This window comes from Aulostomus chinensis, chromosome 18 (assembly GCF_037954235.1).
Source record: "Aulostomus chinensis isolate RoL2024-O1b breed Wild chromosome 18, RoL_Achi_v1.0, whole genome shotgun sequence".
Taxonomy (NCBI): domain Eukaryota; kingdom Metazoa; phylum Chordata; class Actinopteri; order Syngnathiformes; family Aulostomidae; genus Aulostomus; species Aulostomus chinensis.
In genome coordinates, this window is record NC_141337.1 from 22,809,782 (window position 1) to 22,828,611 (window position 18,830).

General features: G+C 44.5%; 1 protein-coding gene across 1 annotated transcript; it reads left to right on the forward strand.

Moving 5' to 3' along the window:
* The first annotated feature begins 16,955 nt into the window (after positions 1–16,955).
* LOC147245776 (uncharacterized) lies at positions 16,956–18,443 on the forward strand. The gene is made up of 2 exons (XM_086185283.1): positions 16,956–17,681; positions 17,790–18,443. The coding sequence occupies exons 1-2, from the start codon at positions 17,079–17,081 to the stop codon at positions 18,441–18,443; spliced, it is 1,257 nt and encodes a 418-aa protein (XP_086041409.1). The 5' UTR covers positions 16,956–17,078.
* The last annotated feature ends 387 nt before the right edge of the window (positions 18,444–18,830 follow it).

Sequence of the window (18,830 nt, forward strand, 5' to 3'; positions counted from 1 at the left end):
TTTAGCTGTTATATATATATATATATATATATATATATATATATATATATATAACAGCTAAAAACACACACACACAGATTTTTCTTCACTCCTTCATTACTTCATTTATATACTTTCTGACAACTGAACTTAATATAACTACCCAAAGCAGCTTAAATATTATATATATATATATATATATATATATATATATATATATAATATTTAAGCTGCTGTACTACATACACATGTAGCAGGGTGTAAGCTGGTAAGATGCTAGCCACAAAAGCAAACACGGAGAGGCACAACCAAGTGGTACCAAGAGAACAAGCGGACATAGAAGTGGTGGACAAACAGCAGAAGAAGACAGTGGTGATAGATGTGGTGGAGACCCCCAAACTGGGAGAGTGGCTCCAGCAGATCTCAGGAACAACCCCTGTAACCTCAGTCCAGAAGAGCGCAGTAACAGCTAGGACCTGAGCAAGAGGAGGACACAAAACCACCCTATGAGGAGAAGATATATATCGTGTGTGTGTGTATATATATATATATATATATATATATATATAAAAGTTAATACAGACTACATATATATATATAGACTGTATTACCTTTATATATATATATATATATATATATATATATTTATAGATAAAGTAAATACAGACCACATATATATATATATATATATATATATATATATATATATATATATATATATGTGGTCTGTATTTACTTTTTATTTCAAATAGAATTATAGAATTTTCTTGTTCTATTTCTGAAGGTCTTTAATTGGACATTTTTATTTGTAAGTATGCCGACCGTGTTGCGTTGCTGCTGAATACTGTATCTAGTACTAGTACTGTGTACCTCTGCAGTGTCAGCGGGGGGTAAAAGGTAAACAGATGTTTTCATATTTGCCTCAGGGCCTGTTCAGTCACTAATCCTGGGTTTGACAGAGCTCTGCTGTCAGCAACACACACACACACACACACACACACACACACACACACACACACACACACACACACATACACACACACACAGCAATACACAGAGAAAGATGTACATTTTAGTGCAAAAAAGAATACAGTCTAGAAACGAATGAGTGAACGTAAATTCTGTATGGATGTCACTCAACAACAGTAAATTGTGTAGTACTGATAAAATATTTTTGTCTTCTGAATTGGAAAAAAAAATCAACAATTACATGTTACAAAGAGAGACTGACAGAGCAAGACAAGATGAACACAAGCAGCAACAAACACACACACACACACACACACTCAAACACAAGAGTTAGAGATGTTTTGGCATGTTTCTTCCTCTTTTCTCCTCTCCAGCCTCTATTATTATACCAAGAGGCTGATGTGTGAAGACTTATTACACATCCCAGCCTGCTCTCCTGCTTTCATCTGCAGCCAACATTCCTCCCCTCCCTGATTTCACCTCTCCCAGTGCCAGGCACACCCTCCTTGCTGCGTCAATGCTATTATTTAGTGGCACAGTCTTGCAGAGTTGTCAGATTTTTTTTCCTTTCATTCTTTTTTTTTTTCTTCACAGGCAGGTAAAGGTGGAGCAGCCATTTGGCGGCGATGGATTGAGGGGCAACATCGGAGCTAATAGTTCTCTTCGTACTCAGTTGTGTGTGTTTTTACAATAAATCTTGAACAGTGATAAGGAATGAGGCTCGATCTGCTGCCCCTTAAGCCTCTATGGACATAATACACTTGAAAAATATGAAAAAAAATCAGTAATACTTTAATAACTGCAATATGCCTGGGATCTGTATTCCTGTTAATTTCTGTTTTTAAAATCACGCCTGATCAATTTCAGGGATCCTCTGCACAAATTATTTTTAATCAAATAAAACCTGACACATTATCACTGATATGAGTTTTTAGATGAAACCAAGTGGATTTAAAAGCATTATTACAGAATTTGTAATTGTAAAAGCCTTTTCAATCATTATATATGATCTTGAAAAACTACAAAATTGTATTTATTACTAATAAGAATTGTTATATCTGAGAGTCTGGTTCAGGATGCTGTATCAGATTTGTCAGGACTGTAGGGAATACTGCAGCCAAATGCAGACAGCCTCAAACAAGTGTAACAAAAGTCTTTAATTCAAAAAAAAAAGTAAAACACAACACGGGGGTCCAAGGTCCAAAAGAAGGAAAGCACAAAGTACCAACTAAAAGGTCAACAGGCCTAAGTCCTGGCAAGGCAAGGTAATTTTCTTTGTAGAGCCGTTTTCACCACCAGTTTGTCTCCAGGCTTCATGGCATCATAACAACATCCTCTGTCCTCAGACCCTCACATCGACTGAGGAGAAACTCCATAGAAAACCCTTTGAACAGAGAAAAATCTGAGAAACCTCAGGGTGAGCAACAGAGGAGGATCCCTCACCAGGAGGGACAGACGTGCAGTAGATGTTGTTACAGACAAGAAAACAGTTTACAATGCAGAATGTGGGAAACATGGAAATGTTAATAACAGTTGAAGAAGGAAGCTTCTGGAAGGGGAGGCAGGGAGAGCAAGCCAGCTTGATGGGGGACTGGATGGTAGACTGGTTCATGGAAGGGGAGGCAGGGAGAGCAAGCCAGCTTGATGGGGGACTGGATGGTAGACTGGTTCATGGAAGGGGAGCGCAGGGAGAGCAAGCCAGCTTGATGGGGGACTGGATGGCAGACTGGTTCATGAGGGGAGGCAGGGAGAGCAAGCCAGCTTGACGGGGGACTGGATGGTAGACTGGTTCATGGAAGGGGAGCGCAGGGAGAGCAAGCCAGCTTGACGGGGGACTGGATGGTAGACTGGTTCATGGAAGGGGAGGCAGGGAGAGCAAGCCAGCTTGACGGGGGACTGGATGGTAGACTGGTTCATGGAAGGGGAGCGCAGGGAGAGCAAGCCAGCTTGACGGGGGACTGGATGGCAGACTGGTTCATGAGGGGAGGCAGGGAGAGCAAGCCAGCTTGATGGGGGACTGGATGGTAGACTGGTTCATGGAAGGGGAGCGCAGGGAGAGCAAGCCAGCTTGACGGGGGACTGGATGGTAGACTGGTTCATGAGGGGGGGCTCCAAATCAAAGTACCAACGAAAGTCAGTTCTACGCAAAGACTGGAAACCCAGAGGACAGGGAACACCACACAGTAAACGGCAATGGGAAACACAGAGGTTCAGTGCACGAAGAAAGGAGACACAGGTGGTGCAGTCATACTCAGGTGAGACACATGAGGTAATCATGGCAGGGAGCACCCAGGAAGACAAGACCTGAGCTTCCAAAATAAAACAGGAACTAAAGACAGACCAAGACAAAAGGAAGCACACAGGAAGACAGAACCCTAACCACAAAATAAAACAGGAAATCAAGACACAGACATTGACACTGCATATCTAAATGCGGCTTTAATTAAATTTTGATAAATTTGTAAAATAAATGTTCGCAGTTCCACTGTGGTCAAATTAGGGGCCTGCAAAGGCTGACAAACACAAAATTGTTGATAATCTCCAACTGTGTTTCATCAAATAAGAAAAGCAGCAAATCACACAATAACTGACAAATGATAGTCTTAAGATGAAAGGTAAGTTTAAGTCGACTGTGACCCCATGAAATTGTTCCCATGAGGGGTTACATGTCCCCTCTGCTTCTTTCTTCTATGGTGTCCCACAAGGTTTGATCCTGGGACCTCCTCTGTATTCATCATAGTCACAGAAGTGTTTTTATCCCCTTCCAGTAACCATAACAGCCGTCATGACATCTAAGCTTCTGTTTCACATTTCATGACAAAATGTATTTAATCACATCTCCAATAAAGGTCCTTTCGATCAGCTGTGGTTGTATCACCATGGATGTCACATGTCACCGCGTTTAAAGAGTACGAGTTGGTGGGCACAAAGCCCTAAAATTGAAGGGTCTCCTTGGCTCTTTATCCTAAGTAAACATGTGTACCTGAAACCAGTCCAAATACCCCCAAAAAACATCCAGGGTCACACAGTTCAATTTATGAATATTTAATTTTATGATGAATTTATCCAAATTAAAATCCACAAAGCCTGAAGCACATGTGGGCGAAATTGCTAGAGCGGAGCCTTGCTGGTGGAGTGGTGGGCTATTGAGAGAAGGAGAGGCATCTGCCCAAACACACACACACACACACACACACACACACACACACACACACACACACACACACACACACACACACACACACTCTGGCATGGCATCAGCCAGCGGCAGTTACTTCAACAAAACATCTGTTCATTGCATGCAGCATGATTACATGATCACATGACAGAAAATGACGTACCTTGAACAGTTGAGTCAGGTGAACAGCAACCGGACTGAGCTCACACAGCTCTACCTGCCGTTTAAGACACCCATTCATGACCACTGGCCAGCAACTGGCGAGTACTGCTAGTAGTAGTATTAATAGAGTTCCTTCAACGGACTGGATGGGAATACAAAACATGTCATATTAATCCTGTTACACTGTGCAAAATGAAAAATTTGGCGTTCTGCTTTTTTTCCCAGCATTTGAGCTTTGAGCCTCACATTAATTAAAACATTCGATCTCGTTTCCCTACAATCAAACCTCAATAAGCCTTTGTCTTTCTCCTTCTCCTTCTTGTCAAGTCTTTTCTAAATCATTGCAAGATGACATAAAATAGAGCTTTAAACCCCTCCCCTGGCTCTCAGGAATGCCCAGAATTAATATGAAAGTTGTTGAATTGACACGCATGGCCTCGCATTGCCTGGCTCTCACAATGGGAGCCGTTTTCTCGGCTCCTGTTTCGCTCAGTTGTATCTGAAAAACAACCTTGGTTTGCCTTCCATGTCTCGCCATCACTTCATCACCTCCCTACCAGAAGGTTACAGAGTTGACTGGGCCACTTTCCCCTGCCTAAACCCAACTTGTATTGAGATAATTTCAGTTCAGTTCCTAGACCATTGCAAACTGGGATCTGGTTTTGTGTCACCTCAAGCTTTGGTGCCATCACAACCACAGAGTCACAGATGAAATGACACTTTTATTTCTCCACCCTGCAGTTCAAATTTCCACAAAAACCAGGACAAAAAAACAAACAAATGAACAAACAAACATGCAAAAAACATCTTGGAAGAAAAGCTGCTGGTTAAAGTTTCATATTTAGTCCACAGCTTTGTACCAGACTGTGTCGACAATCAACTGAATGAATTGAAATCTTTGCTAGTTTCAACCTGCTGTCTACTTTAGAATTGTGATTTCCAGCCTAGACAGCGTCTAGAGGGGAAGAATCGTAAATTACCAGCTAGTTTCAGTGTGTGCACAAGCTGTCACATGAAAAACCTCATAAATGTCTGTTTTCTGATCAAACACTCGGCGTGACAGCAAACGTGAGTTCTACACAAAATATCAAAGTCCTCCACTGAGCTGCTGAAGAGGAAAAGATCAGGATTTGTTTTGTCAAACTTTCAATGCGGGGGCTTCAGCCCCTCTGGAAGAGAGATCAACAACACGGAACTGTTTTGTGTAGATGTGATGACATACAGACTAAAACATGGAAGTTATGGTGATGTCATCAAGTGAGGAAGTTCTTGGATTTTTGTTTCCCATCGCCACCATGTAACATGTATGAAAACATTATACATGTTACATGGTGGCTGTGAATATATGATATTACATTGATCATAAAATGTTAGGACCGCACAAAGAGCTTGTGCCCCTCACCACTCTGCACGGCTAAGGAGTGACACTTAGCCCCCCATGACTGGCACTCTTCCTGGTCTGGAGCACACCCATTGGTGTCCCTATTGGGACAGAGCCTTTTCCACCAAGGAGTGGCACCCATTTCCCTCTATTACTGTACCCCACACCCACACAACCCCACACCGACCAGGAGGGAGTCCGTCCACTGTGGAGTGGCACCCCCTCAGTCCCCTTGACTGCCCTGTAGTTTGTCTTACAGCATCAGTAATGTTGCTGTTGATTATCTATCGAAGAGGGGGAGGGTCAGTATTGCCTTTCCCACCATTAAGGGTATTTTTAATGAGTTCTTACATCCAACTAGAAGAACTAAAGGTGGAATTATTCACCATTTTGGAAGTTGCGCTGGGAAATCCAGAGCAAAACAAAGCTTCTGTCAAGGCACTTTGAACGTCTATGAGGTCTGCAGGTCCCCGCTAGGAAATCTGTAGATAGAAAGACTACATTTGCTGCATTCTGGTCATTTTTTCATTCATGTTTTCCTGGAAATGGAAAGTGAAAAAAAAAAGTCAAAATGAAGAAATAAGGATCATCTTTATACTGTGAAGTCACAGACTCCAACCGAGGAGCAGAGCTATGATACTGAGGGAAATTAGTCACCTTTAACTTTGTAGAAGTTCATACTGTGAATATCTTGGAGTGACTGGCATGATTATTGCTCTGTGTCTGTGTTTACATCAATGCAATCAATCAATCAAATCAATCACATTTTATTTATAAAGCCCAAAATTTGCCTCCTGCAGTCCTCTGTCTATAGATCCTGCATCAGGTTTAAAAAAAAAACCTTGAAAGGGCAGAGAGCTCAGGGGGAGCGATCAGGGCGGATCAACACAATCACAGAATACAAGACAATATGACAATACACAATTATGAAGTACAACTTCACACAAGTACATAATGAATCTATGCAAAGGATCCAGGTGTTAGGCAGCTTTCGCCTGGATCCCCCGATGGGGTCCCAGGCATACGTCCTTGCCTCCTCCCAGGACCAAGGACTTACTGAATCATGGCCTCTAATATGGACAAGGACGCGGATTTGTATGCAAATTTTAATCACGACTTGAGTTATTTTTCTCATCAGCACTCGCCTGACACCTCATCCGACAAGCAAACTGCATCCTTGGAAAACTTTGGTCGCACTGTTTCAGTTGATATGCAGCGTCCCTCTGGGTAGAAGTACTGATGTTGGGTTTGATATCACTTTATAGATATATGAATGTATTCACATATTAACAACAGTACAGGAGGTCAGCATGTATTTTATGTTTTCATGTGTGCCTATACATAGACGAGGTGAGGCGAGGGCTAAGTCTTCTAAGACTGTAATTATGTTGTGCCATGATGAAGTGCAGAACAAAGGCGAGCCCTACAGCTCTACAGCAGCCAGAGAGGAGGGGATGTACCGCTGCCTCTATTCACACCGCAGTTAATAATAATGCTCCTCAACACATGCAGACAGCGAGGCGTCAACCCTCCAACGTGTGTCTCCTTGCGTGTGTGAGATGGTAAGGCAAGGCAAGGCAAGGTAATTTTCTTTGTATAGCCCGTTTTCACAAACAGTTTGTCTCCAGGCTTCATGGCATCATAACAACATCCTCTGCCCTCAGACCCTCACATTGACTGAGGAGAAACTCCATAGAAAACCCTTTGAACAGGGAAAAATCTGAGAAACCTCAGGGTGAGCAACAGAGGAGGATCCCTCACCCAGGAGGGACAGACGTGCAGGAGATGTTGTTACAGACAAGAAAACAGTTTACAATGCAGAATGTGGGAAACATGGAAATGTTAATAACAGTTGAAGAAAGAACCTTCTGGAAGGGGAGGCAGGGAGAGCAAGCCAGCTTGATGGGGGACTGGATGGTAGACTGGTTCATGGGAGGGGAGGCAGGGAGAGCAAGCCAGCTTGATGGGGGACTGGATGGTAGACTGGTTCATGGGAGGGGAGGCAGGGAGAGCAAGCCAGCTTGATGGGGGACTGGATGGCAGACTGGTTCATGGAAGGGGAGGCAGGGAGAGCAAGCCAGCTTGATGGGGGACTGGATGGCAGATTGGTTCATGGAAGGGGAGGCAGGGAGAGCAAGCCAGCTTGATGGGGGACTGGATGGTAGACTGGTTCATGGAAGGGGAGGCAGGGAGAGCAAGCCAGCTTGATGGGGGACTGGATGGTAGACTGGTTCATGGAAGGGGAGGCAGGGAGAGCAAGCCAGCTTGATGGGGGACTGGATGGTAGACTGGTTCATGAGAGGGGAGGCAGGGAGAGCAAGCCAGCTTGATGGGGGACTGGATGGTAGACTGGTTCATGGGAGGGGAGGCAGGGAGAGCAAGCCAGCTTGATGGGGGACTGGATGGCAGATTGGTTCATGGGAGGGGAGGCAGGGAGAGCAAGCCAGCTTGATGGGGGACTGGATGGCAGACTGGTTCATGGAAGGGGAGGCAGGGAGAGCAAGCCAGCTTGATGGGGGACTGGATGGCAGATTGGTTCATGGAAGGGGAGGCAGGGAGAGCAAGCCAGCTTGATGGGGGACTGGATGGCAGACTGGTTCATGGAAGGGGAGCGCAGGCCGGTGTAGATGGGAGGGAAGGGAGGGAGGGTGTGTGTGTATGTGTGTGTCTGTGTATAAGAAAGAGAGAGAAGGAAAGAAACAAAGACAGGGGAAGACCGGACAGGATTTGCATGTTCGTATATTGTATCAAAAGTATGAGAGACAGTTGGGGGAGTCTGGGGCTGAGCCAAAGCTTTTCATTCATCTGCCATTGTAATGCTGCAAGCAGTTTATCAGGTTCAGTTCAGCTGTCAAATAAGCCGATGGAAACCACTGAAGGAGTAATTGGACGTGAATAGATTTGTCACTGACAATCATCGTCTCACAGTACATTCATTTTAATGACTGACACAAACCAGTGTTTTAACAGGACTGTATTAGTGCCGTACATGGCACACGAAACCTGACAACAATGGAAGGATGACACACCCATGTCGGGACTCAGGGTGCGAGGTGGAAAAAGATGGAAACAGTTCAAATCTGAGACTGGCTTCACATTGGGATACTTATGTGCAACTTCAGTTTGTTGAAGCCGCGATGACACTGAGGTGCAGGTGAGCTGCATGGCATAAAGACACGCAACATACATGAAACATGTCTGAAACGGCTGCAAGAGTTGCAAAGTTCCCAACTCAGCCAATCAAAACACTGATAACATAAAAAGAGGACAGCGTCTAATCACGACATCAGACTGATGTGCATCAAACTGAGAATTCGCTCACTGGCAGCCCATTGTCCCTCCCGCTGTTATAGATGTAGATATACACATATATGTTTGTTCCTAATCTCTGGGACAGATGAAACAAAGGTGATACAACATGTCAGAACTGATATGAGCTCCAGGTGAAATCAGATGAGAGGAAAGCAGTCCTTCGGTTACAATGAAACTAACCACTAATTTAAATATCAAAAAAAAAGAAAAAGAAATCGAGAAATGAGAAATGACCAATCTGGGGAGCTAATTTGTAAACCATTAGGCTAAGTCTTTTACAAAAGGCCGATTTGTTTTGAATTGCTTCCTGTGGCTGTCAGATTGCATGGAAAGTACGTTGCATGCAATTTCCTTCCTGCAATTAGCTGCGTGAAAGCGTCACTGTTGAAAGCTGGTTGAAAGGATGAAGGGGAGACGAGCCGTCCAATTACACCTGGCAAACAACTGGATTTTTCATCTCCACAGCAGTGATAGCAGGAGCAGCGCAGACATTATTGGGAACATTCACAATGACTTTATTCTACTTTGGCATCCACAGAGTCCTCATTGATGGGACAGTGAACCTTGATGCAGGACACCGGAACCGAAGCAGTCTTGAACGGGGCGTGCCGACATGCACAACCTCTGAGCGCTCATTCTCTGCCATGCTGCCTTCTTGTGTTTGGAAAAAAAAGATGCAGTTATAGTTGTAGAGGTACTTGAGTATCGTCTGAAATCCGTTCAACTCAGATTTTCCAAACGTAAAAAGCAACCAATTTTTTTTTTCTGTCAGCCTCAACAAAAAAGTAGTCAGCCACTGCCAGCAGTCAGCCAGCACGTCACCTCCTTCCACCACGTTCATTCGCCTCCACTGCTCCTCCTCCACACACCCAGCTGGCAGTGATTCAGTACAGTGATGGTTTAGTTGAAAAGCTTGATGTGGAATGTTAAACGGGTGTATCTTTTCCAGATCCAGGTGTATAATTTGGTTTGTTATATCTGTTAGGGCAGTCAAATCTCAGCACGTTGAGGGGGCGGGGCCTTCTGGTCTGCTGCAGTTACCTGCTCTTCAGACGGTTCCAGTCCCCAAGTTGAGAGGTTGTTTTTTTTCAACTTCTCCAAGTTCCTGATGTTAAGAGTAAAAAACAAACAACAAACTTGGACAGCAGGAAGATGTGTTGAATTTTATTGTCTAGCTTGATGGAACATATTGATAATTGTGACTGTCAGAAAGTTTCTGCGTGACAGACGAATTGTCATCTCGCACACAAACATGTTAATTGCCATGTTGTTCCGATGCTTTTATCCCAGTCATTTACATCCAGCGCTGATATCTGGCTGGTGGCCTGAAGAAGGCAAGGAAGGTTTTGTCAGATGTAAATCAAATTGTGGCCTCGCAAATCAAGCGCAGGTTAATGAAGACGACTCAGGGAAAAGCAGGCTACTACAAAAAATGCAGCTACAACAAGTGCTTTTAAATATATAGAATTTTTCAATACTATTACTACTACCTTTAAAAATAAACTTTATTTGTATGGCATCTTTCATTACAAAGATTACAGCTCAAAGTGCTTCACAACAAAGAGAACATATTAAAAACATGTTTAAAAACTGAGAAGAGAGGAAAAATCCCAATGAAAATATTTAAAAGCATACATCAGAGTGCATAAGTGCAGCAAAGAGCAAACGCTAGTCAAAGTAAAGGTTAAAAAAAATACTATCTCAGCTTTGTTTTGAAAATATCTAATGAGCTACTTCCATGATAGGCAGACATGCGTTCTGTTCTGCAGGTTTGCGGCATAGCTGACAATTACACAATCGAGCAGCACAGGACAGAGTACGTGTGAGTCTTACAGGAAGCCTGTGCTCATAAATAGGTTTACTGTATGGATACACCCAAAGATGATTGGCAGATGGATAAGAACAGAAGCCCTGAGTTGAACACCCTGTCAGCAACAATTCTGTCTGTCCCACTGAAGAAAAATGTAATCTAAAAAAATTAAATCCTTCACATCGTAAATGCATCATTTATAACCTGCATTCCCGCTTGCATGCAACTGAATCAACGAGAAGAAAACAAACAGAAATATTTGGAAATGAAGGGCGTACATGTTAAAGTAGGACACATCACACTCAGATCACCTCAGCAATGTGTCCGACATTTTTCCACACAAACGGGCTCTTTGTTCTGTATTTGGTTTGTTGGGAAATTCGCTGCATGGTACAACCCAACCATGGTCTGTGGCATGTATAAAAATGCTGAGCAGACCTCGTTGATCTAGATTTTCAATCAAGATGGCGAGAGGAATAAAAGTGAGTAACTTTAAAGGAGGGTTCATTGGTGGGGCTTCAGACGGCTCCACTGAAGGTGTCAGGAAACGGGGTCAGAAAATGCGGCGCTGGCAGGTTGGTGGTCGAAAGAAGGAACAGCACGCAGGTTTTCATTTGTGTCATGTATGAACACCATTTATCACATGCAGAGTAACACAATGCACAACACACGCAGCTTCCTTACATAGATGCAAGTAAAATAAAAACAGCATCAACAAATAATATAAAGTCTGTACATCCACTCTGAGCTACAGAAGTTTATGGGTTTAGTTGTAGAGGTGTTCAGGCTGCCTGTTTCCTCTCACTACCTTCTATATGCTGCGTGACACTCCATGCACCTGAAGTAGCTTCCAACATGTTCTATGGAAGTTCTTATTAGTCGCAAGACATCGACGTCATCATGTTGAACACATTTTTCCACATTCTGAAGACTTGATCTGCATCCTCTCACCAATGTCTCCTGAAGCTTTAACGGTTCCTACTTACATGCTTTTACCTCACATGATGATAGCTGTTGTGGTGGTAGGCCTACTCAAACATGGCCTGGCCCACAAAACCCTTTGAATTCCTGTGAAATTCTGAGCCTTGTGGGTCGTGTTACCACCAGGCGAGTTGCCAAAAAGTGAGACAACTTGACTCAAGACTTGGGTAACACTTACAAAATTAAACCTACTTACGAAGACAGAATTGAGGGACAAATTATTTGTAGTGTGACTGAAGCTTCATCTCTCAGCATACAGAGCTTGCTACATTTTTTTTCATTTCTCTCTCTTCTTGTTTCACTTTCATGCAAACGTAAATCTGCCCATCACATAAATAGGAGTTCATAGAAATTATATTATTGGATTGGAATGGGACTTACATCCATCCATTCATTCAACATTTATTTATTTTGTATGTGAACACCATGCAGTTATTTATTTGTCGTCACACAGTTCCATGGCCAAAACTCTAAGCTAAAATAAACCAGAAAAAAAAAACCTCTGATTATTGCTTCTTCTGTTTTTAGGCCACCAGCATCATTAATGCAACATGAATGTATCACGTGTCCTTAGACAGATTAAATGCTTGTTAATAACTAGAACCTACTTCCTGTAGTATCATGTATCATTTCACAGTCCCATCTTGACCATTTTTTTTTCATTTTAGTTTCTATTTTTTTCTGGCTTTGTAGTTTTGATCTTTGTGACATTTCCCATTTTTCCTCAGTGTGTTTTTCTTTATAATTATTTGGGGTTTTCTCGTTTGTTGTTTTGTTTTGATCCACCCGAGCCCCAACCGCCGGCTGCATCGCCCCCCCTCTTATTCCCTACTGTTATACCGGCCTGCGCTCCCCTTCCATGAACCAGTCTACCATCCAGTCCCCCATCAAGCTGGCTTGCTCTCCCTGCCTCCCCTTCCATGAACCAGTCTACCATCCAGTCCCCCATCAAGCTGGCTTGTTCTCCCTGCGCTCCCCTTCCATGAACCAGTCTACCATCCAGTCCCCCATCAAGCTGGCTCGCTCTCCCTGCCTCCCCTCCCATGAACCAGTCTACCATCCAGTCCCCCATCAAGCTGGCTCGCTCTCCCTGCCTCCCCTCCCATGAACCAGTCTACCATCCAGTCCCCCATCAAGCTGGCTTGCTCTCCCTGCCTCCCCTTCCATGAACCAGTCTACCATCCAGTCCCCCATCAAGCTGGCTTGCTCTCCCTGCCTCCCCTTCCAGAAGCTTCCTTCCTCAACTGTTATTAACATTTCCATGTTTCCCACATTTTGTATTGTAAACTGTTTTCTTGTCTGTACCAACATCTACTGCACGTCTGTCCCTCCTGGTGAGGGATCCTCCTCTGTTGCTCACCCTGAGGTTTCTCAGATTTTTCCCTGTTCAAAGGGTTTTCTATGGAGTTTCTCCTCAGTCGATGTGAGGGTCTAAGGACAGAGGATGTTGTTATGATGCCATGTGAAGCCCTTTGAGACAAACTGGTGGTGAAAACGGGTTCTAAAAATAAAACTGCCTTGCCTTGCCTTGCCTTGTTTGGATTAGGCAAGACAGTTCCTATTTTATTTTGAAAGCACTTCCTTATATTTTATGCACTCAGGTAAAGTGGCCCAGGTTAAGTTTGTTTCTGGCCATACCAGTCGGAAGGTCTGGTGTTGTCCACCAGCTGATTTGGGAAGGCAATGCCAACGTTTTGTTTGTGCCAGTTTGTAGGAGAGCTTGTTCTCGTGTCCTCTTTTGCTTCGGGCTTTGTTGATGACCAAACTGGGGTGTTTTGTTTGAACAGTTATATTCTTCCTGTTGGGTTTGGCAGCAGGCCCCCCTATGGTGCTTGTGGTATTCCGTTAAGGTGGCAAAGGTGGGTACAACTGCTCAGAAGCATCTCCCTATCCTCCCACCGCTAATTGCACAAACGCTAAGAACTAGCTAGATAGTAGCATTTGGCAAAGGTTGGAGTGAGCCGTGGTGGCCAAGTGACCCAGACATCACCCAGAATCAGCAAAATGCTTTTGAAAGACAGAGCTGGCCACACCTCTATTCTGACTTCACCGTTAAACAAATCTGAATGAAGCAGGATTTTATGCACTGGCACTTGACAGATCAGCATGCCAGCCCCCATCATGGGTATGTACGAACGAGTGTCTGTGTCGCCAGAAAAGGGTAGGGCAGACACCAGAATAAAAGAAGGGCAAACGTGATCTTAAATTGGGCTTCGACATGATGGCAATCCAGTACGTGGCTGGTCATCAACCTTTTCACTGGACACGGCGCAGCCCAAGCAGCTGGCTTCCCCTGCTCCTCCAGTGTGTTTCATGTCACACACAGTTTTTCTCCCTGTGACTATTTTGGTGACAGAAATGACGGACATCTTCATCCTCATTGACGCCATGATTGCCTCACCCTCCCGGCACAAAAAGTGGCACTTGGATGCACAGAGAAATGCATTCCCACCGCAGGACCATTTTCCCATTATTATTTCCCATTTATCAAATCATTCTGCAGGAAGGCCTCAGCAAGCAGCTCATAAGCCTTCATCAGAGCAGCTCCAAGCTTTGAATAATAGCTGCTGTTACCTGCAGACAACAAGGAAAATATCACCAGCGTCAGGCTTCTCCTTATTTCTCGGGATGCCGCACAAGTTACCTTCTTTAATTAGACTCACCCTTTGTCGCTCCAAGTCCATTTTAGCCCATTCAGTTTGCTTCCACATTTTTTCTTTGTCTCATTTTTCCAACTCCAATGCCTTCTCCATCTCCAGTTCAATGAAATGTTTGTTTTTTGTCGCTCAAAATTTAGGGCCAAATCTGAAGGCAACTTCTGGGAACAGACAACCCTAGCCATATTAACTGCATCAGGTGACTCTTGTGAAGGTTTAATAGTTCCATTTCATACAAATCTGCATTCAAAATAGCTTGAACATTTTTCTTTCATTCCTTTATCGCTGACACATGTCTAATAATGATTGGCTATTTTCAATCAAAGGATCCCTGGTCTAACAACATCTCAGAGAGAGCCTTAACAAAACCCTCTATCCCTGCCATAAGTAACCACTGATCAATGTCACAAGTCCATCCATCCATTTTCTACCTCTTATCCTGTTAAGGGTTGGGGGGGGGTGGAGCCTATCCCAGCGACTTTCGGGGGAAAGCAGGGTTCACCTTGGACAGGTCACCAGTCCATGGCAGGGCCAACACATAGAGACAGACAACCATTGGCTCTCCCAGCCACGCCTACGGTCAATTTAGAGTCTGGATTAACCTGGTCCCCTCTTGATGTCTTTGGACTGTGGAGGAAGCTGGAGTACCAGAGAGAACCCAGCAGGAACAGGGAGAACATGGGGCTCAAACCCTTCTTGCTGTGAGGCGACAGTGCTGAACACTGCACCACCGTGCTGAGTAACAAGAAGTCCTCTTTGGGAAACCACTTCACCAGTCAAGGAATCACCTCCACCACATCAATCACCCACCCACCTGTCGGAGAGGGGCAAAACAGAACAAAGAGCTCGACTTTACACACAAAAACAGCACCAAATAACATTTCAACAACTAAACACAGCCACTAAATATTGCTAAAAGTCTTTACTTTTCAAGAAACTACATGCAAAATCAGAGAACTAAGGTTACTTGATGTGGTGCCAGGGGAGCTTGGGCTACGAGTAGGGGCGGGTTTAAAAGGGAGCACCGGAGTCAGTGGCCAGCTGCCTCCAATCTCCTGATCATGCCGGGGAGGAACTGAAAAGCAAAGCAAAAAACACACAGCAACAAACAACAACCACAACAAACGCAGGCAAAGGCCCTGGGGCCATAACAGGGCCTTATTGCACCCAAGATGCAAAAGTACCTCTGGTACTGGGAACGACATATGTGAGGCAACGTCACTCCCAGCCCCTTTGGGCTTGGACCCCTAATTAAGTGCCCCACAAACAAGCAGTTAACAACTCATATTTCACACAGTGTTGGGACTAAGTCCTTGAGTCAAGTTCTTCCAGGGGCCAAATGAATTTCAGGGAGGATTTTTAAGTCTGAGTCCTACCTCGGTTCAGGTGGCATCAGTGGCCAATGACACCCATGAATGAAATAATTGTGGAAGGCAAGCGACTAAATATATGACAAACGCCCAAAATTGGTGATGTCATTCAATTCACTCAAGAGACGAACTTGACCATATCTGGTGCATGTAGCTTTGAAATTTGCAGCAAAGAAAACACAGGAAATGCAAAGTACATTATCACTGTAATTATTCACATCTCCTGACTTCAGCTAATGAAAAATTTTGGCAGCACATTCAGCTTAAAACAGGGTGATAAATATGACAATGGACACGGCAGGAAAAAAGAAATACTTCCTTATTAACCACCAAACCCATTTTAGCAGACAGCAAATGTATAAAAATAATCTTTTAGATATGACAAAAATAAGGGTTTAAAGTCCTGTAAGCATCCTCTTATTTTGACATCTTCACTCACCTGATGTCAGCACTGCAGTCACGGTGATTGTTTTTGCTGACCTCATTAAAATGGTAAACAAAGTAAACCTGGCCTGATATTTTGACTTGAAATATTAATGAACTTTATAAGAGTGTTCAATTTGTTCAGACTTTTTTTTGTTTAACCCTTTCTTTACTTCGGATTTTATCCAACTTGTTATATACTCAAGTACTTTTTTTGATGTAATTACCCAGTACTTTTATTTCTTTGCTCATTCATTGCCCTAAAATTTTGTTTGGATGCAATACATCATCATAACCAGGTTAAAACAGTCAAGACTTTTGTATATACATATATGTGTGTGTGTGTGTGTGTGTGTGTGTGTGTGTGTGTGTGTGTGTGTGTGTGTGTGTGTATGTGTGTGTACGTAGCAGTGCTGGGCAGAAGTGGCGTCACTAATGTCAATCAACTACACTTCTCGTTTGTCCTTCTGGTAGTTTAGTTGTTTCTCCTTTGAACTGCATTCCATAATTTACCGGAGCTTGAGCAGTCGAAGGTTCTGTGATCTTACAGACCACCTCTGACTTTGATCTTAGAGCTTTCCTTTTGATGACAGAATTCTGTCTTTCATCTCTGACTCTCTCACTTTGATCGTATTTTCTTGTCTTTATAGTCTTTGTAGTCTTTATAGTCTCCTTCATTGATGTCAGAAGAATATTCTGAATCATCACGATGACACAATTCAGAGAAGGATGTATATGTCAACAGTACAAGTCGTCCTTCAATACATCTCAAGCTTGTTCACGCCTGATCAATAATCCAACTAAGAAGAGCACTTTCAGCCTTGTGTTTGAGCAACGTTCCTGATCCCAGAGAAAGATGGCTCCAAGGAGGAAGAAGGAAGCAAAGCTCCAGGAGGCCAAGAGGAGAGCAATGGTGGAGGCTAAGCCAAACGAGCCTGTGAGGGTCCAGGACACCGATGTGTGGAGAAAAGAGTGTGAGGACTTGATGTTCAAGTTGAAGATGGAGAACAGGGAAGTGTATGCCGAGTGGCAGGCCACGAACACTGTGTGGAAGGCTGAGCTTGAGGATATGAAGGCATTCCTGGAGGTCCTTGAGGCCCGGTGGAGGAACGAGGAGCAGGACAAGAATGCAGAGTGTGATGAGTCGGAGCAGGTCCTGAAGGAAGCTGAGCAGGAAGTGAGCATCACTGATGCTGAGCAATGGGATGAGGCTGAAGAGCATGAGCACGACCAAAGGGTCCTGGAGGTCCTGGAGGCCCAGGAGGGCCTGGAGGCCCAGGAGGGCCTGGAGGCCCAGGAGGGCCTGGAGGCCCAGGAGGGCCTGGAGGCCCAGGAGGGCCTGGAGGCCCAGGAGGGCCTGGAGGCCCAGGAGGGCCTGGAGGCCCAGGAGGGCCTGGATAAAGAGCAACAGGCAAAAGAGGAGGACAATACAGAGGTAGAGGGGGTCCAGGAGGCCCACCTGCCTGGAAAAGAGGAAGAGCATGAGGTGGTGGTGATTCTTATGGATACGGAGCAACAGATGAATCAGGAAGATGACGCAGAGGAAGAGGAGGTCCAGCAGGCCCACCTGCCAGGAAAAGAGGAAAAGCATGAGGAAGAAATGATGGTCTTGGACAAAGATCTTCAGGCTGAGGAAGAGCCCGAAGAGGTGGTGGGGGAGGAGCTTCAGGAGAGAGCACAGACCCAAGAGGCAGTGCGAGAAGTCAGGACAAGCGAACTCATGAAGGAGGGACGCCGGCAGAAGAGAGGGAAGCATGGACGTGTAGTAGAGTGGTTTTTATCTGTCTTTTCTAAGGACAAGGTCCTGAAGGACATTCAGCAAGATGTGAGCATCTCTGATGCAAAACAGTGGGAGGAGGACAAAGGCAATGAGAAGGAAGAAAGGATCCTGGAGGCCCAGGAGGTCCTGGGTATGGAGCAACAGACCAAGGAGGAAGACGATGCAGAGGAAGAGGAGGTCCAGGGGACCCACCTGCCAGGAAAAGAGGAAGGGCATGAGGAGCTGATGGCCTTGAACAAAGAGCTTCAGGGTGAGGAAGAGCCCAAGGAGGTGGTGGAGGTGGTGGGGGAGGAGCTTCGGGAGACAGCAGAGGCCCAAGAGGCGGTGCGACAAGCCAGCACAACTAAACGCATGAAGAAAGGACACAAGGAAGTGAAGCATGGACGTTTTGGAGAGAGATTTTTATCTCTTTTCTGTCTGTCAGCTAGAGTCTCACAATAAAACTCATTTTTTCAATAAATTGTGTTCCTGTTCACTCTTAATTGCATGTGATGTGTTGTGGATTTTCTTCTTTTGGTATTTAAACCATCTTATGCCTCTGGCCTGTTTCAGGGCTCTTATGTTCAAAATGTCATGTCTCTTTAAACCTCCACAAACACAGGGGCTGGATCCATCATCTCAGCATCCAAACAAAGGTAAGTCAAATGGCTGCTTTAGTGTCAGAATCATTTCAGTGTCCCAAATGCAGCTCACTGTAAACCTCAGGGTCCCAAATTGGCTCTCATGCTGCTTGTGAGTGAGGGTGCAGGAGGTGAGACTGTGGTTTTTTCCTACTTGACACTGGCATTTGCCGTCTTGACTTGCGGTACCACAGCGCGGCGCTGTGTG